General features: G+C 38.7%; 2 protein-coding genes across 3 annotated transcripts in view; one reads left to right on the top strand and one right to left on the bottom strand.

The window, feature by feature from the left end:
* Positions 1–3,631: 3,631 nt before the first annotated feature.
* Positions 3,632–11,632, bottom strand: HNRNPK (heterogeneous nuclear ribonucleoprotein K). Of its 2 annotated transcripts, none has more exons than XM_063454997.1 (15): positions 11,532–11,632; positions 10,083–10,167; positions 9,856–9,953; positions 9,708–9,764; positions 8,844–8,887; positions 7,988–8,060; positions 7,795–7,908; positions 7,486–7,614; positions 7,091–7,398; positions 6,855–6,891; positions 6,595–6,610; positions 6,443–6,507; positions 6,188–6,357; positions 5,517–5,596; positions 3,632–4,222 (listed from the first exon to the last, which is right to left on the bottom strand). In XM_063454997.1, the coding sequence occupies exons 2-14, from the start codon at positions 10,129–10,131 to the stop codon at positions 5,557–5,559; spliced, it is 1,200 nt and encodes a 399-aa protein (XP_063311067.1). In that variant the 5' UTR covers positions 10,132–10,167; positions 11,532–11,632; the 3' UTR covers positions 3,632–4,222; positions 5,517–5,556. The 2 variants fall into 2 exon arrangements, with proteins under 2 accessions (XP_063311067.1, XP_063311068.1); XM_063454998.1 differs by having other exon boundaries at positions 7,187–7,398.
* A 504-nt stretch (positions 11,633–12,136) lies between these two features.
* Positions 12,137–18,946, top strand: part of RMI1 (RecQ mediated genome instability 1) — a 29,184-nt gene continuing 22,374 nt past the window's right edge. The window contains exon 1 of the mRNA XM_063454996.1: positions 12,137–12,211. The gene's annotated coding sequence lies outside the window, so the exon portion shown is untranslated. The remainder of the gene's footprint in view (positions 12,212–18,946) is intronic.

The raw sequence follows: 18,946 nt of genomic DNA, 5'->3' as shown, positions 1-18,946 counted from the left end.
TCTGGTAGACAGCCACTAGAAGAGGACTTAACCCTGCAAGGTAATTATTGCAGTTTATAAAAACTGCACTAATTACACTTGCAGGGTTATGGGTGATGGCACCCAGACAACTTCACTGAGCTGAAATGTTCTAGGTGCCGACAGTGTCCCTTTGATAGTTGATGTTATGAACTGTGCTGGTATTTGAGCAAATTAACTAGATAATTGCAAAATAATTATCTCCTAAAACTAAAATTGTTTTACACTAAAGCTATCATAATCTACAATTGTATGATGAGGCCTGGAGTTCTACATTGAATTTAATTTTAGTACCTTGCAAATATATTCTATAAACAGAGTAATTAGTAAATATTAAACATGCTGGAAAATGACAATTCCCCTTTTGTATCCACACATTTTTTCTACAGCCAGAATATTTTTGCTTGGCAATTAGGTTTCAAACAAAAGGGTATACATTTTCAAGCCCTTTCCTTCAGACTTTCTACAGCTCCTCTAATCTTTTTAATTGTGTCTGTCCAAGCAGCTGCATTGAGGAAGTAGTACATGCAGTCAGAAAATAGAGATTTGTATATTTGTTTTACTTTGCTGCTGAAGAAAATATCACACGGCACCAATCAGCATCTCATTATTATATTACTTATATAGCCCTGTCAGATTCCATCCCGCTGTACAATAGATGGAATTGAATCAATGCATCACTATGGTGAACATTCAGCTCATAGTCTCTGAAAAAGCAGTGTTTACATTGAAAAGCCTACAGCCACCCAAACCACCACATTAACCAGTAGTGGTTATAGTGACTCCGGTGTTCCTTTATACACTCACCTTATTATGGCGGTGAGGAACTCACTCACTGCCTCCTCCCATATCAGCAACGAGGGTGAAACCGAACACGCATTGGATGAGTATGCCATGCATTTGCCGAACACAGGGGACTATAGCGTTAGGAATACAGATTTGTATTTAAAACACTACAGCATACATTTAATCCTGCAATATAAATATTTTAATTTATCCAAAACTGCAAATTTTAGATTGCAGGGTTAAGGAGAGAGTGCACCTAAATGTTTGCGATTAAGTGGTCCGGGTGCCTATAGTGTCCCTTTAATGTTGTCTGGTTATGAGTTTTCTGTGCAAGAGCTCCCAGTTGCTTTCCACTTAATTAGTACTACAGAATGTTGCAAATATCACTGCCATATGTCCACCCAATTTCCACAAGCGGACAGGTAAAAGGATTGAGTGCATTGTCAAAGATTGATGAATGCAGTCTATGAGACCTTAATGAAGCAGCTATTTGGATATACAACTGCTAGTATTTTCATTCATAAAAAATAAACCTATTAACCAGCAGTTAAAAATGTTACGTCCCCCCCAACCAATTATGGTACATGGGGAAGTAAATCTGTCCTTTAAATTACAGTGTTGCAAATACTCAATGCAAGGATGGCTTGATATGTCTCAACTAATTTCTATTAACCATGGGTATGTACAGAATGACTTTAATAACTAAACTTAACGTCAAACTGGAGTGACCCTTTATGATAGTCTTTATCGCAGTAAAAGAGCTACACAGTGTATGTCAATCGGGTGGTATGTTTCTTTTAAAAAGTACAATTCAAACCACAGAACAGTGGATAAACATTTAAAAAAAAAAAAAACAGGAAGAAAGGGTTTATGCTGCCATGGTATTTGGTTAACAGTCATGCTGGAAACTGGACAACCCTATAAATGTAGCTTTCTATATTAAGTCATACTAAATAATAGGTGTTATACAGTGGGTAGTAAAACACATTGTTTGGATTCAGGAAAGATTACTCTGAAAAAGTTGCTGCTACGTGTAGGTGTTATTTTTAAGTTAGAGAAAATTATACTGTGATCATTGGCTCAAGTGAATAAATATGACATTAACCCATATTAAAAAAGGGAAAAGTCAATCCTCTCAAATTAAAATATAAATCCTGTCATTCACAGAAATTTGAGAAGACATCTCATGAACATACTATTTTTTCTGAAATTTCCTTTTAAGACAAAATAGCCCCATCAATTTAATTACTCCATATGCCTGCAAATTCTTAATCTCTTATCCACTGTGGGGAAAATGAGACAGAAAGGAGTATTAAATGTCCTGGAAATTTGATTTTTTACCTTTTCCCCCATACAATGCTCAGTTTTCTATCAAAATGTCACATGACAATCCAGCTCAGATGGCAAAACCAGGCCAAAACATTGCACCCATCATGCTGCATAGAGACAACACATCTGTTTGCCGAGCACAAGACTCGCAGGTACCCACTTTGGAGGAACCTTGGAGGTGTGGATTTCTACATTAAATTTTCACACCTCAAAAATTTGTTGTTAACTAGATGTATACCACCGGTAACTAAGCTAATCCTCAAAGAAAAAAAAAAAAAAAAAGTTAATGGCAAACCTTATGTGAAAAGCAAAATCAAAGTTTTACCGCAATGTTTAAGGGACACTATATTCACTAAAACTAAATATTAATAGTGGTTCTGGTGTGTGTATGTGTGTATGTGTATGTGTATATATATATATAGCAAGTCCCTTCAGGCATTTTAATATAAACTGCCTTTTTCAGAGAAAAAACTGTTTACATTACTGCCTTGGAACACCTCTAGTGGCACTCAGACAGCCACTAAAAAGGTGCTTCCTGGGTCAGTGCTGCACCATGGACGTTTAGCTTCTCCCCTCTTTGCAGAGAGATCCTGAACGCTCACCATAGAGGTGCACAGATTCAATGCATCTTGGAGAAGAGATGCTGATTGAAGTAGCGCAGCATATGTCCAATAACCTCCCAGTTCTTTTCTATAGGAAAGCATTGGATAGAAGAAGAGTCAATTTGGATTATATAAACCAAGGAGTCAGAATGGGGAGGAGCCAGCCTCAGACCCACTCAGCACTGAAATTAAAAAAAAAAAAAAAACGTTTTTAACTTTGTTAGGCTGGGGGAGTAACCTAAACAGTGTTATTAAAGCTATAGTGACAGGAATACACATTTATATTCCTGTCTCCAATGTTTAAGGAAACTATGAAGATACTATAGTTAAACATTGTATTGTCTGTAAGGCAATGTTAAATGGGAGAAGTGCAAGAATATAGCGTAAAAGCAACATAATGCTTATAAATTGTTACAAATATCAAAACAATTCAGAATTGAATGTACCTTAAATCTATTCTGTAAACTTGTAACTCAATCAACATTGAGTTCTTAGAATAGAAATTAAGTCATGCAGCAACACCGAATAGTAAAATTTAAATTAATTTTCAGTGAAAATGTAGGATTTTCAAAGTCACAGTGAAAATGTTTCAGAGGCGTTTATTATTTGCATACCATTAAAACTAGAACCTAGATTTTTTTTACCCCTCTTTTCTTTATAACACAGATGCTCAAGCACCTATGTGGAGATAAAACGCTTTTAAAAAAATTGCTGTAGCGTCTTTACACATTAACTACCTTATGACTGACCATTAAAAAAATTCTACTGAGTGCACTAGTAGCATCTCAAAACCAGTATGCAATAAACATTGGCTACGCCAGATGTAATTTATATAGTTAGGATTAAAACAAACAAACAAAAAAAAAAACTACTTTACTAAAGCTAAGAAAGAAAGATTAAAAAAAAAATCCTTTAACGTTTAATTATATTGATAAAAACTGAGAGCACAGCTGGTCAATTCTCAATACACTACACATGTGACTAAATTCAGTTACAACAGATCAATGTAAAAGTGATAAAAACATCAATGTGTACAAATCTGCACATTGTTACAGTGAACACAAACCCCCAAACTTTAGACATTTCAGAAAAAGAAGCCCAAAACTTTAGAACATTTAGAATAAAAAAACCAAAAACAAAAAAAGTTTAACTTCATTTGTTGCCCCAAAGGTTTCACACAAAAAAAGTTAACTGAAAATTCACAAGAAAGCTAAAGTGGAGATTAATTTATGTCATATAACTGAATTTAGCAGAAAACAAAAATTCTTAACAATTTTTTTCAGCTCTTAATTCTGTACAATATTCTTGGAGGTGGGAAATTCGGCTTGGTTTCTGGATTCTTGGCGCTGCTGGTTACTATTAACAAATGCATCCAAAACATCCAGATCTTGAGTTGTATTCCAAGAGCAACGAAAGGGGAAGAAAAGCATTCCAGGCTTTTTTCGTTGTAGCTGATCTAAACAAAATATTTTGGAATCCACTTATGCCTGAAAAAGAAATTATATTTTGTTCCTGATATTTAAAAAAAAAAAAAAAAAAACCCATAAAAATAAAGTATACAGAATGGTGATCCCAAGCACAAAATAGGCAAAATTAGAGGTTTCAACAAAACTATGCTCATTCCAGGGTGTTAAAACAAGGAGGTGTGTTTGGAAGACAATGAACTTGCATGCTTTGCCAGGATAAAAGGGGCTGTGGATCAGATAAAATTATCAATTGATAAAGATAAAAGTAAATTGTGCAGGTTGTACTCAATTTGCACTTATGTCAGCATTCACAATTGCCATGAAAAGATTGAAGGGGGGGAGCACTTTAAGTACAAATATTTGCTTATGTAGTAATTTACTTCACTTAAGTTAGAGCTTGAGCGAGATAAAAACCAATAGCACGATAGTCTATATAATAGAAAAGTAAAGCTACAAGATAGCAATTAAGTTAGCAAGTTTTACACTTCCCTTGAACAACTTACATGAATTGTTAAAAATATACATCTCTATAGTGACATGCAATTTTACAAGTTTTTAAATAGAGGCAGTAGGGGGTGGGAAAGATAACTCACTCACACCTCATAGGCCCCCCCCCCCCCCCAAAAAGTCACTGCTCCCTACAATAGGATTAAAATGTGGGGGTAGGGGAGACAACCAAATCGGACATAGTAATTCTATACGGTGTATATAAGATCTGTGTGCTATTTAACAGATATTCTATCAAGGGAAGAAGCCAAAAAAAAAATAAAAAATATATATATAGCTATATATCCAGCTGCTATACGTAAAAAAGTATTTGAACCAAAGAGCAGCACATTCCCTAAGGAGAAGAAAAATAAAAAGCTGTGACCCAAAACCATAGATTTCTTTTTTTTTTTTAATATATATATCTATATATATTTATACCACCAAGCTACACACACTGAAAGTAACCAGTTATATAAAAAGGCAAGGCAGTGTTTAAAAGAGTTAAACAAGTCAGCAGCCTGCTTTCTGTTTTTTTTTTTTTTTTTTTTAAACTATTCCAAACTACACTAATGAAATACACTCCCAACTCAGTAAAAAAAGAACTGCACGATGATAAACACACTGAATAGAGAGCGCTACACCTTAAATGTAGTACACCTAAGAAGCAGAGGAGTGTTGGCTTGTTTATTATTAATTTTTTTTGTTTTTTTAAAACAGATGAAAAGGTAAAATAAACAATGATGCAGGATTCCATCACCATTCTTCACTAGTCTTAGAAAAACTTGCCAGAATACTGCTTCACACTATAAAAAAAAGAGAATCTTACATTAGAAACCTTGAGCATGTGCCTCTCAAATGTTTAGAAGTCAAAACCCATAAGCATAATCTTCAGAATACTGCTTCACACTATAAAAAAAAGAAAATCCAGCATTAGAACATTTAAGTGCATAAACATTAAAATATTATAAAAGAAATGTAGTGGTAGAAGTGCAAGTTTATTGAAATAAAATAAAATCCCCCTTCCCACACAAAAGGAGAGAAGGGGGAAGAAAAGGAGAGAATAAAATAAAGTGTGGTTAGAAAATAGGTAAGATGTGAAACGCTGCGGTGACACCAAATATCAAAACTCATTTCAACTTGTCCTGTAGAGGCATGGTCTGTGCCATATGGCAGACCGTGATTTGTTGTCAATATGGTTATCTAAAAACAACAAAATCACTAGTCTTCCACACAGAACTAAACCAACATCCACTGATATCTTCTACATTTTAGTTAATCTACAGGCACATTAAGGTTTACAAATACAGCAGCTGTTTCACAACAGAAAAAGCAGAGTTGTTAATGTTAAGCAGAATTTGTTTTTAAAGCTTTTCATTTTAGTAACAAAGAGGAAACCAAGGGAAAAGAAAAAAGCAGTAGGAAAAGTTAAGTGAAAATATCATGTGATTAGTATTAAGAAAAAAATAAAATAAAAATCCGGGTCTATTACACACTAACCTGTTCTGAAGCAAGTATTGTGCATTTTGGATCTGATCTTGGGTGCCTATGATGGTAATGATGCGATCATCAGACCCCTCTAAAGGTTCATCAATTTTGATAGACGCGCCAGATTCATGACGGATTTGTTTAATCCTCTGACCACCTTTTCCGATAATTGAACCTGCCAACTAAAGAAACATTTATGTTAGATATTTTGTTTTTAAATCACTGGCCAAGATTGGGAATAAAAAAGGGGATAACATTGCAACTCACATCTTTAGGAATGGTTACTTGTGTTGTTATGACTGGTCCACCAAGATCTCCATATGACCCCCGACCTTTTAAGAGAAAAGAAAAACACGTTAAGATAATTATTCTAACCAAGGTAAAAATGTAGGAGTGCTACACTAAGATTGAACACTTACCATATCCAGAGCCACCCTGAAGAGGAAAACAAATAAAATAAAGAGAGAAGAGAAATTTTTAATAACAATTATACAGGTGATCAATTGACAAGCACCCGCCCTCCCCCCACCTTATTCTGTTTCAAGCTGCAGAGTAACCCCCTACCTATAAACAGCCAGTTTAGACAAATCCCCAAATCCAAGCAATTTAAAAAAAAAAAAACAAAAAAAAAAAAAAAAAAACACAAACAAAACAAAAAAAAAAAACATTTTGTTCTTACCATCCCATCATAGTGATCAGGTCTCCCTCTTCGGTCCCTAAATATAACAGGGAGAATTTTTTTTTAGTATTAACAAAACCACCACATAAGCTTTATATGGATTTGTTTTCATTTCCACACTGCAGTCACACAGTTAGAGTCAAGATTTTTACGATAATCAGATACTTAAGTTTTATAAATATAAATTAGACAAAATTAGAAATGTTAACAGCGTGCGCACACACAGACATTCTTACCCTCCTCTAGGTGGTGGAGGCGGTGGAAGTGGAAGATTGCGGGCTCTACTGCCACCTCTGCCTCCACGACCTGGAGGAGGTGGAAGCGGTCCTCGCCTTGGGCTCATATCATCATAGTCTCTTCTTGACTGTGGCATTGGGCGACCAGCAGGGCCTGGAGGCATTCGATCAAAGCCACCCCTGGCATGCATAGGAAAACCCATCGGTCGTCCACGGCGGTCATCGAACATCATTGTGAAACCACCATATTCATATGTTTCATCATAGAAGTTGGGATCGTAAGGCTGTGCTCGTCCCTTGATGGGAGACTTAAGAGAGAAGGGAAAAATTAATGAAATGTCCAGAACAGTGATTCAAGTGGTTTCACTTGCTTGGATAAAATTAAAAAGGATTACCTCAGATATTAGATCAAGAATAACTTTTATGCATTCAACCACTCTGTCTGGCTTTCCACCAATAAGCACAACGCGATCTGTGGAATGGGGACAGCACTCCTGGAAAAGCTTAATTGTAGTCTGTGTATTCTGCAATCATGAAGAGAGTAATAAATATTAAACAAAAACTGAGATGTTCAAAAATATGCATTTTGATTTACATACAGCAATGTAATGATTAGTGAACAACTTTCCAAATTTTAAGTCACTGTGACGTATTGTGTAAAATAACCAACTCAGCAAGTCACATTAAAATATATATATACCAACCTCTCTCAGTTCTTTGATTTTTGCACCTTTCACACCAATAATACCTCCAGCTAAGCTTTGATGGATCAAAAGTCTCAACTCACAATCGAAATCATTTCCTTTGTAGTGCTGGTACTGCAAAAAGATGTATATTTAGCATACAAAATAGATTGGGAAACAGTGGAGATAAAAAAATAAAAACAAGTATATATACCTCTTCTAAAGTAGGAATGATTTTCTTTAATATTTCTCCAATGGTTTCGATGTCTGCACTGATGCTTAAAATACTGGATACAAGTCATGAAGCAGAAAGGGAAAAGGCAGATGTCATTAATGTATTCCATAAAGCAGTTTACTTAAAAAGGATGCTCTGAATTACAAAACGCTTCCAGTTTTCTAAAGTCTATACATGCATATTTGTAAAATTTTATAGGGCAATAAAATGTTTAGATGTTCGTGAAGGGAAGGGTTTTTGGAAGGAAACAGATTAAGCTGGCAAGTAAGTGGCACAGAACAATTACATTCCCTGTCAGCACTAGTTTGCATCTTTCTGAATGATATGCTGTCACTTTAAGGGAAGCTGGAAAATGCAAGTGGTGGACATTGTACGGATGAAACCACTCAAAAAAATAATTACATACTAATGGGCTTTGAAGAGGAGAAAAAAAAAGCAACATAAATGTGCAGTGATAAAGAGTTAGCGCTTCATTAGGAAAAAAAAATAAAGAGAAAAATAAAAAAAATGAGACAGGCAATGTTGGAGAAATCAGATGAACCACGAAGACAAGTAGAAAACAACTAGATGTACAATGTGGTAAATATGCTACTCTTAGAATAAAGTTTTTTTTATTATCAATTAAAATTAGTGGGCCTTTGGACCAAAACTAAGGAAGATCTGTGGAAGTAAAGAAGAAAGGAAAAAAATAAAAATCTCAAATGGGGAAGGGAGAAATAGTAAAGACAGAAAAAAAACAACACTATGTAGGGGATACTAATCATATTAAAAAAGGCAGGTTATCATACATTTATCTTTCTAATCAGGCAGTGAGGCATAAACTGTTGGGACATACCGCTCGGGGCCACTGCTGTCTGGGACTGAAACACTGGCATTGTACTGCATTGTCATTGGCGTTCGTGGATGTTGGCATTGGGCAAGGGCATTCAATCAGAAGATGTCAGGAAAAGTACCCGTTGGGCAACGAGCACATTTTTGGGCATAGCCAACCAGGGTTTTCACATGGGCGTTCAGGGATAGATGGGCCGTCATGGTGGGCAACGCGGGGTAAGACGATCCAGTACATGGGCAACGGAGATATGTGGCCAAAAAAACAAGGAGAGGGAAGAGGGGGGGAAAAGCAATACATTTTAATTTAATACAAAACTAAACTCATTTTTCTTCAATTAAACAGTATAAAGCCATACTGTACTAATACAATTAAGCGTGTAATTGGACTAAGTTGCACATAGCTTAGTGCTAATGGGATTACATTTCTCTTTCAGTTCCATTAAGCAACTGAAGTAGGCTGGTTTTTGAATGTAGATATCCCACAAATGCAACAGATTTACAATAAAATCTGGTAAAAAACAAAAACCAATTCCAGATACTTTGAGAGATCTGGGGGATGGAAACCTGAAAATAAACAAAAACATCACAGTATATCCCAGTTAGCCTCCCCATAAAAAAAAAAAACCCAACATTACACTTTCAGGAATAATTGTTGAAGTTAAAAAATGTTTCATAAATATATTACGTTATACGCTGAACTGATTCAGATGTAGCTTACAGCAAAATATTAAAATAAAAATAACTAGTTTAAAGTAAACTATATAATTCTGTTGAATACTATACATAAAATGTAAACATTAAAATAAAAAAAGTCTTACGCCCTGTACCAAAAAACAAAACCGTTTAAGAACAAGACACCACAACTCACGTCTGTCCGAAGTGCCTTAATATTTTTTCCTCCTTTTCCGATCACTGCACCAGCATTCTGAAAGGTAAAAAAGAAAAATTGTTCAAAAATAAAGTCACCACACAATGACATGCCAGTTTGCAAAACAGAAAAATAAAGAAAATCATACTTTGCTCTGAAGCAAAATACGGAGTTCAACCATCATATCAGTGTTTCTAGATCTCTTGAATGCTTGTTCCTCCTCCATATCTTCAGCTGGACGTTTACCTGGATGAGAAAACATATCAGGATGATTCTAACAGACCTACTCATTCTATAATATGCAACAATTTATGGTGAAGATCCCAACATTAATGCAATAAACAATAGCATGTTGTGAAAGAGCACAAAACTCACCGTTAGTCTCTGTGTTGGTGAATTCAACCTCTTCCTGCTCTGTCTCCATTTTCTTTCAATAAACTTTTAAAGTGGTGGTTGTTATCTGTCAAAAACCAAGCAGGAATAAAGGCCATCATAAGAGTCATTGGAGACATGGTTGCTGCACTATCCCCAAGAACCAATAAAACCACTGGGCTGCACAACACGGTTATAAATGAAATTTCGTGCTGGGTGGGGCCAACAGATAATATCATAATGAAAGGACAGCCTATGACTATCTTGCATTAACCCCATAATTTGCAATTCTGATTTGTACTGGCTCATAAACCGTAATCAAAATTATTTCTCCATTTGTCGTCCAATCAGCACCATCCCCATGCTCCAATTAATTATGAATAACTCGCCCGATCAACCCAAAACACTAGCTATTTCCACGGTAGAAGCGCTGCCTCTGCTGTAACAAAGCCCGGGTACCTGGTCTCACAGAGCACAGGGTGGAAACAAGCCATCGTCATGTATTGGGAGTGAGTTAAGCTTTTGTCGGCAGCCCGCAGAGCTCCCTTCCCCCGCCCGGCTCACAGCTCCCCGCTCCTTTGTCTGAGCGCCAGCCCATCACACCGGCCAGCCCGGCCCCGCCCCTCTGCCGCGAGCTTCCGCCACCAGCCATTTTGTGTTTGAGGAAGAAGACTGATAGACAGCATGGCGGCTGCAATACACTGATACCACCCCCAAACACTGTATCCGTGTATTACATAACAAAGGACTCCGGACCTAGTTACCAAACTACGCATTGTGTCGCATGACAACCTTTGGCCGTTGTTGCGGCTATTAAAGTCAGTTTGGAAGATGTCCATGAATTAGCCACTAGTGTCTAAAATTTTCAGTAGCTTCACTTGTAGGCCCCACAAACCATTTAGCAAATAACCTCCATAGAGGAGGCGAGGAAGGGGTAGATAACAATCCGCCCTCCCGGTTATCGGTAAAACACGCAGCATGATTACTGTACGGTTATCACCACAAGCCCCTGTAGAGCTATATCTGGCGGTGGTTATGGTCACACACTATAGCAGTTATCTTTCATTATTAGCAGTAATACAGGATGAAGCCAAGTATGGCCGCCATAGTGTGAGGGTACAGATCAGCCAGCAGCACCATGGCCAAATCCCTTCCTCCAACCGCAGCCGCTCTGCACCAACACGAGGGGGCGCCCCCAATTACACAGGGAAGGGAGGCGCATTGAAACTAGCCGGGGAGCACCCCGAATACTGCCCTCCCGGTACACAGCGAGCCAGGGCTCACACGATGTACGCTGCTAGCACAAGGCCGCAGTAGGTCGGCAGTGACGCAGACAGAATTAGGGCTCATCAGGGCTCTGGCCGAGTCTACCGAGAGCCAAACACACCGTGAACTAACCAGCTACAGGTAGCGATAACATCCCCGGGTCACAGCTCTATATTAGCTACCTACCTCGTTGCTCCTCCGCCGTCTACGAACTACCTCCACGACCGCGGCCGAAGCACAAGATGAAACCACAACGCAGTGCAACCTACCCAAATGGCCCGGGCTCTGAGTGCTAGGCGGCTATTGATTGGCCGAATTACAATAGGAGAGATCCCATTAGCTGAGCCAACAGCCAATCCAAGGATAAGCCCGCCCACCCCACATGCCTCGAGCTATTCTATTCAAGCTTGGTTGAACCGAAAGCGGTTTTTTTTCCCCCTCCCTCCCCTTTCTTTCATTTTCCCCAGAGCTAATAGAAAATGAATATATGAGTATGATGGCGCTGGCTTAAAGTATGGTAGGATATCGCTGTTTAAACACGGTATAGTAAAATAAAATAATAAAAAAATACTACTCTGACGAATATTACACTCACTGTAAAGAAACCTCTATTGACTGTTGATAAAGGAGAAGCGGTCAATGTTGTTCTATGAGGAACATAAAAAATAAAACAAAAAAAGGCCTAGTCACATCCGGTGCCCTTTCAGCTCGTTGCCAAGACAATAGAAGTGGCGGTTGGCTCGGTGAAGTCTCGCGGTGTTTGGCGCGGTGACTGCCAATCAGTGAGCTCTCGCCGCGTCTTGGGTGAGCGCGTGGGAGCTGGCGGTGGCGCGAGGTTGGAAGTGCTGCACGCGGACAGTGAGCCGGTACGGGGGTAGAGTGGGAGCGGCGCGCGCTGCCCTCATTGTCCTGTTATAAATGGCTGGAATTACCTCAGTATCGCACAATTTATTATTTCAGACTATTGTATCGGTAGTATCTGCGCAGTGTAACATTTTATTATGACTGTGCAGACATAGTTATAAAATCATTGCGCACAGTCGTCTTTAAAAGGTTTGACGACTACTGGCACCATAACCACTGCCTCGAGCTGTGATCGTGCTTGTAGTGGGCCTCTCACCCCAATAATGTGCCCTCCCTGTGCAGCCAGTATGTACCCGCTCACACTGTGACATGGGGAATAAAATTGCCCAGTATTGTATGCTGCCCTGGGGGGCCCTGCTATAGGCTTGCCACATGCGGTGTATTTCTGTACATGTAATTATTATTATTTTGCTGTTGGGCAGTATGTGTGGGATGCTGGGCTGTACTGTGTGGGAAGATTATGGGTTACTATAGAGCAGGGGCCATCAAACTCTGCCCCCTCCCTCCCCCCAGATGTTGCTGAACTACAACTCCCATGATTCTTTGTATTACATAGCCTGCGAATCATAGGAGTTGTAGTTCAGCAACATCTGGGGGGCCGGAGTTTGAGGACCCCTGCTATAGAGTTATACAAACCTTTATTCCTATCGCTATAGTTCCTGGTAGAACTACGCAGCCACCTCCTTTGCAATAAAAATGTAACAAAGGTTTTCTTCCTTGCCCATTACCAACACCAAGGCTCCTTCGGCAGTGTTAACCTGTCCGCATCCTCCAATGGCCTCCAGTGGGACGGTCCGATCAAAAGCTACTCCTAGGAGCATTGAGGACTTACTGCGCAGCTTTCCTATAGGAAAGCATTGAAGCAGCACTTTCCTATGGCAGCCTGTACATTACTTGAGTGAGTTTTACTCAATTTACATTGGAATGAAGTTGCTATGGTGTGAAAAGGTCCCAGGTGCCAGTTTACGTTCAGAAGTTAAACTGTTAATGAACGGTTTAACCTCAAGGTTTCAATTCCTGGGATTGTGAGCTATACCCAGTTACTTCCATTTGAGTCAGAGGCTTCAATCAAGAATCCTGGGACTTGTCGCTGTCGTAGCGTCCGCCTACCAGTAGCTCCAGAATCACAAAACGGAATGAAAAGGGAAGCTATTGACATTGGGAGCTACGGACATCCCGACAGTGTCAGCTGATGCTCTCAGCCTACCACCTGCACACAGTATAAGGCTTCCTTATTGATGTCTTGGTCTCAATTAAAAGTAGATGGGTAAAGTTGATGGGTTAACCACTGAGGTAAAAAGACCACTATAAGGTCTCTAGGGTCCCCCTCCGCGGTACTAGAGTACAGCAGTGATGTCTGCTCCTGGCAGGAAAGTATTCAATGGTCAATGGTTTCCTATAGGGAAGACCTAACGTGCTCGGCAACCTACAAGTATGCACATTTGGTTCCTACTTTTGTTGATGTCGGAGGAAGCCTCCCCTAAGGATCTCGGCATTGGAATGAAGTCAAGTGGAAAAAGGGTTTTTAACCCTTTAATTGCTGAGGAGGGGTCAGAGGGATAATATAGTGTTAGGAATACAGCTTTTGTTTGGCTTCGTTAACAGCATGCTCGCCTCTACATCAGTCGCTCCATTCCTATATTCCCTTGCCATGCTAGGAGTGTCGGCTTGGGAGTTATCCTAGCAACCATGGCGCATGCACTGTGCGATTAAGTGTGGAGAACAGAAGGACCGCTGTGGAGGGTCTTTTTTGCTCTCCCTTGTCAGTCAATTCTTTGGCATAAAGACCACATTGAAAAACTGACTGACAGTGAGAGACCTATTTTTAATTATATTTTTTCTCTTCCAATCTATACTTTTGCTACCTCAATGTATAGATCAAATTTTATGGTCTTTAGAAGAGCATATGTTGTTATAGGTACCCTTAAGTAGTCCCTACTTTGTCTCAGTATATCTTCAAAGAGAGTCAATCTGAGTATTTCATAAATACTAATTTTGGAGTGGGAGGGTGACAGCGCCGCTTTCAGCTGAACTTTGTGCAGTGCTGTGGCATCCTAGGCAGCACTGCTCACTTCTCCTCTCATCATGTCACGGAGGAGTGCTATAATCCAATGCTTCTCGTAGAAGCATTGAAGCAGTGCTTTCCTCGGGAGGCTTCTCTGTCACGGTTAGTGCAGCAGAAGTGCCTCTAGTGGCTGTCATACTGATAGCCACTAGAGGTGGACTTAATTCTGCAATGTTAAAGTAACACTATAGTGTTAAAAACATTGTTTAGGCTTCCAGACCCCCTTTGCACGCTTTAAAAAGGGTTAAAACGTACCTTTATTCTTGCGCTTGTTCACTGTGCTTGGCCATTCTACGCCTCCTTGATACGCTCAAAATTGATGATTCTAGCCAATCCAATGTTTTTTCCATTGTAAAGCATTGGGAGACTATTCCGCATGCATAGCAAAATGCTGCGCCAATCAGCATCTACTCATAGAGATGCATTGAATAAATGCATCTCTATGGGGAGCGTTTAGCATCTCCATGCAAAGCACTGACCCAGGAAGCACCTCTTGTGGCCGTCTGAGTGACTGCCACTAGAGATTTTCCATGGCAGTAATATTAACCCTGTCATTTATCTGAAAATGCAGTGTTTACATTAAAATGCCTGCATGTACATACTATACACACCAGAATAACTATATTAAGCTGTAGTTGTTCTGATAACTGTAGTGTCCCTTTAACTTTGGGATAAAACTAAAACTTGATTATTTTCTTAGATTATGTTTTTAGACTTTTTCTTTTCACATCAGGTTTGTCAATTAACATTTGCTTAAAGGGAAACTCCAGTGGGAGGAAAACAATCAGTTTTCCTGGCACTGCAGGTCCCCTCTCCCTCCCACCACCCATCCCCTGGTAGCTGAAGGGGTGAAAGCCCCTTCAGGTCACTTACCTGAGACCCCGCCGATGTCCCTCGGCGGTGGTTTCTGCCGCCGCTCCTCCCAGTGATTATGTCAGCCAGTGGGCGAGACTGATCCCACCTGCCGGCTGAGGAACCCTAATGTGCATGCGCGGCAATGCCGCGCATGCGCATTAGAGATCTCCATAGGAAAGCATTGAAAATGTTTTTCAATGCTTTCCTATGGGGAATTGAGCGACGCTGGAGGTCCTCACACAGCGTGAGGACGTCCAGCGACGCTCTAGCACAGTGCTATGGACACGGAAGTGCCCTTTAGTGGCTGTCTATAGACAGCCACTAGAGGTGGAGTTAACCCTGCAAGGTAGTTATTGCAGTTTATAAAAAACTGCAATAATTACACTTGCAGCGTTAAGAGTAGTGGGAGTTGGCACCCAGACCACTCCAATGGGCAGAAGTGGTCTGGGTGCCTGGAGTGTCCCTTTAAGAGAGGATGAGCTTATTTACAGACTTACATATATATATACATCTAGTTAACATATGTCATACACACCAGAACAAATATATTTAGCTGCACTTGTTCTAGTGACTATAGTGTCCATTTAAGAGGGCAAGGAGCCTGTACCCAGACAACTTTATTTAGATGAAGTGGCAGGGCTGACTATAGTATTTATTTAATGTAGGGTTGCAGCATGGGATACAAAACTATGGACATTAATTAGGCTCTAGTCCTTTTTTTTCTTTCATTCCACTTATTTATCAGTTTACCTTCGAAGATACTTTGATATGTATTTTTAGCTTATTGAGGTTACTTCATTGGCCTGTTGAAATTTTGTTTAATGGGATTCCTATTGTTTCAACCCGGAACATAGTTTAGGGGATTTTTTCCATGCTGCAGCACAAATAAGTTTTTATTCTCTTTTCCCAATAGGGGTTCTACTGCTTTTATTGATTGTTGGATGCTGATACTGGGGTTAGGATGCAGTTTAAGATGTTGAAATTGGGGGAACAGATACAAGATAAGGCAGGGCTTGACAAAATTACTTGGAATCTATGAGCCATTTTGCCTGCATTTTGGATCTGGAATGCCCTTCTGGTTGGGATCAGTTTGATAGGCAAATGTCCCTGGTTCTTTTTTTTTAATGACACAAGATGAGCTAAAATCAGCTGAGAGGGGACCCACCAAAGGGCAGGCTACTTCAGCTGTTGTTCAGTCTCCGTACTCTCTTGCACCTTGTTCTTTGCTCTCCCCAAGTTGAAAGGGTAATCCAGAAGTGGACCCCTTGTTCACAGTGCCTAGAGGGGTAACAGCTATACCTCACTGACAAGGCCTAACAAGACTGAAACAGTTGTCTGGGATTGCTGTATCTCTAATGCAGAGAGAGCCAGCCTGCATTTTGGATCTGGAATGCCCTTTTGTGTGGGATCAGTCTGATATGCAAACTGCCTTGAGCTGTTGTCCGTTCTTAGTACTCTCTTGCAACTTATTTGATCCCACCTAAAAAAAGTTAGGAACCATCTTTTTTTTTTTTTTTTTTTAGCTTTATTTTCATAAACAAAAATACAATTCATAAAGGGACACTCCCGCGCATTAGAGCCCCCTCGAAGCCGCAGTCAGCGCCGAGATCCATCAGGGTTGTATTTGTGAGCAGTGTTTGTGCATTTGAATGTAAGCATGTTTTTGCATAGAGTTTGTGTGCATATAGGTGTGTATTTGTATATACTATTGTAATGCAGCGGTGTACTTGTGTATTGGGTTTTGTGTTTGAATGCAGAGGTGTGTTTGTATGTAGTGTTGCCTTTTAAATGCAGGTGTGCTCTTTGTGTGTAGTGTAGGTGTTTGAATGAAAGGGTGTTTGTATATAATTTTATCATTTTAAGACAGGAGTGTATTTGTATGTAACTTATGCCTTTGATTGCAGGGGTGTGTTGTGAATGTAATGTTGACTTTTAAATGCGGATGTACATTTGTGCATATTATTGGTGTTTCAGTGAAGGGTTGTGTTTATATAATATTTTGGAGTTTGAATTCTTGAGTATGGTTTTATATGTAGTGTTAGCTTTTAAATGCATGTGTGCTTTTGTGTGTAGTGGTGGTATTTGGATGAAGGGGTGATTGTATATAATTTGTGTGTTTTAATACAGGATGTGTTTGTGTTTATCCCCTAAAGGACACAGCTTCAAAAGCTTGTCTTGCACTTAAGGGCACAATATATTTTAAAAATTTTTGCTGTTTGCGTTCAACTGCAATTTGCATTTTACTATTTACTATATATTATATGCCGTTTTTTTTAAAGGACAAAAAGGGCTTTAAATTGATGTAACACATACATATATAAATGCTTATTTATTATAAAAAAATCTATATATATATTTTTTCAGTTTTTGCCATAATAATGTGTGCATAATTAGTGCAGGTTAGGAAAATTAATTAAAAATAAATTAATTTAGTTTTTTTCTGATTTACAGACTATATAATGTGCCTAGGATTTTCAGATTTTTTTGGATAGTTACAGGTCACAAAACACAAGGAGTAAAATAAACTTTTTATGTGGAGCGATTTTAGAATTTGGCATGTTTGTCTTGTAAGCTTAATAGCCATCAGAGAAAACAAAATTGCCACACAAGTATATATTTATATAAAGCAGACTTCACAGGCTATTTAACGTTTTTGACACTTTTTAAGTAGCCATTTCACCGCCAATCTCTGCTACATATTGGACTAAAATGTAGGTTTTTTGGTGTTTTTTGACACACAAACTTATAACAAAGAACTTCTCATGTGTATTTCGTGAAGTTGGTGTGTGACTAATTTTGTGTTAAGCTACATCTGCTGAGTACAACAATACCCCCATTGTATGCCTTTGGCACTATTTCGTGAAGCTACAGTGCCATATAGGAGACCAGTCCATTTCAGTATTTACAGTAGAATTTTGAGAGACGGATTTGATGGGCCTATGTTTTAATTTGGGGCATTATAGCAGTTTGACTGTTCGAGATAACCCCACAAAGGCCTACCATTTGTAAAAGTAGACACTCCAGGGTATTTCAAATGGCATATTTTAAACCCTAGCGTAGGATAGTTTTTTTGCTAGATTGTACCAAGTCTAGTAGCAATTAGCATTTTTTCTGCCTTTTTTTTTTACACACACTTGGAGATGTTACTGTATATTTTGCAATCCTTATGTGTGACGCTGGGTCCATGTGCAATTTTAGAGCATCTTAGCAGGCTGATAATTTAAAGTACCCCACAAAGGCCTACCATTTTTTTTTAAAAGAAGGTATTAATCACTGTATTAACCTGCATCAAACTCTGAGGCACTGTCTGTCAACTCTGTCTGCTGATAGAGTTCAGAACTTCCTGAGTATTTTTTTACTTTTTACACAAGAACTTTAACTAAATAATGTTAAAAATTATTTTTTTTCTCTATTTTTTAAAATCTTTTCACCGTAACACTAAACTCCCCAAATTCCCATGAATTACCACGCACCCTAATTAACTAAATAAAATTAGAAATATGAAATAATCAGAGGATTGCAGAAGCCTCCTTGGCCCTAAACGTCGTCAGCAACTTTAAAATGGAAGAACTAAATAATAACAAATATGGCTTTTTGTACCATATATATATCAGGGTGGATTTGATTTAAATCACTAGTCAGTAAGGCTTGATTTAAATCATAGTTTTCTACATAAAGACTAATTCTTGCTGTTATAACTTTAATATGCAAGTAGATGTAGATTTTTAGAATAACAACTTTTCATATTAGTTTTTTTTATCCCCAGTTTAATAGGTTAATCATTCATATTTGGACAACTTTTCTGTTGTACTTAGGA

The sequence above is a fragment of the Pelobates fuscus genome, chromosome 5 (genome assembly GCF_036172605.1).
Source record: "Pelobates fuscus isolate aPelFus1 chromosome 5, aPelFus1.pri, whole genome shotgun sequence".
NCBI lineage: Eukaryota > Metazoa > Chordata > Amphibia > Anura > Pelobatidae > Pelobates > Pelobates fuscus.
Note: the sequence above shows the minus strand (reverse complement) of the source record. Positions and strands in the feature narration are given on the sequence as shown.

Coding starts and splice junctions, on each gene's coding strand:
- HNRNPK (XM_063454997.1), bottom strand. CDS start 10,131: ATGGAGACAGAGCAGGAAGAGGTTGAATTCACCAACACAGAGACTAAC. Junction 6,892..7,090: donor CCTCCACCACCTAGAGGAGG/GTAAGAATGTCT, acceptor TGTTATATTTAG/GGACCGAAGAGGGAGACCTG. Junction 5,597..6,187: donor CAATACTTGCTTCAGAACAG/GTTAGTGTGTAA, acceptor TTTTTTTTATAG/TGTGAAGCAGTATTCTGAAG.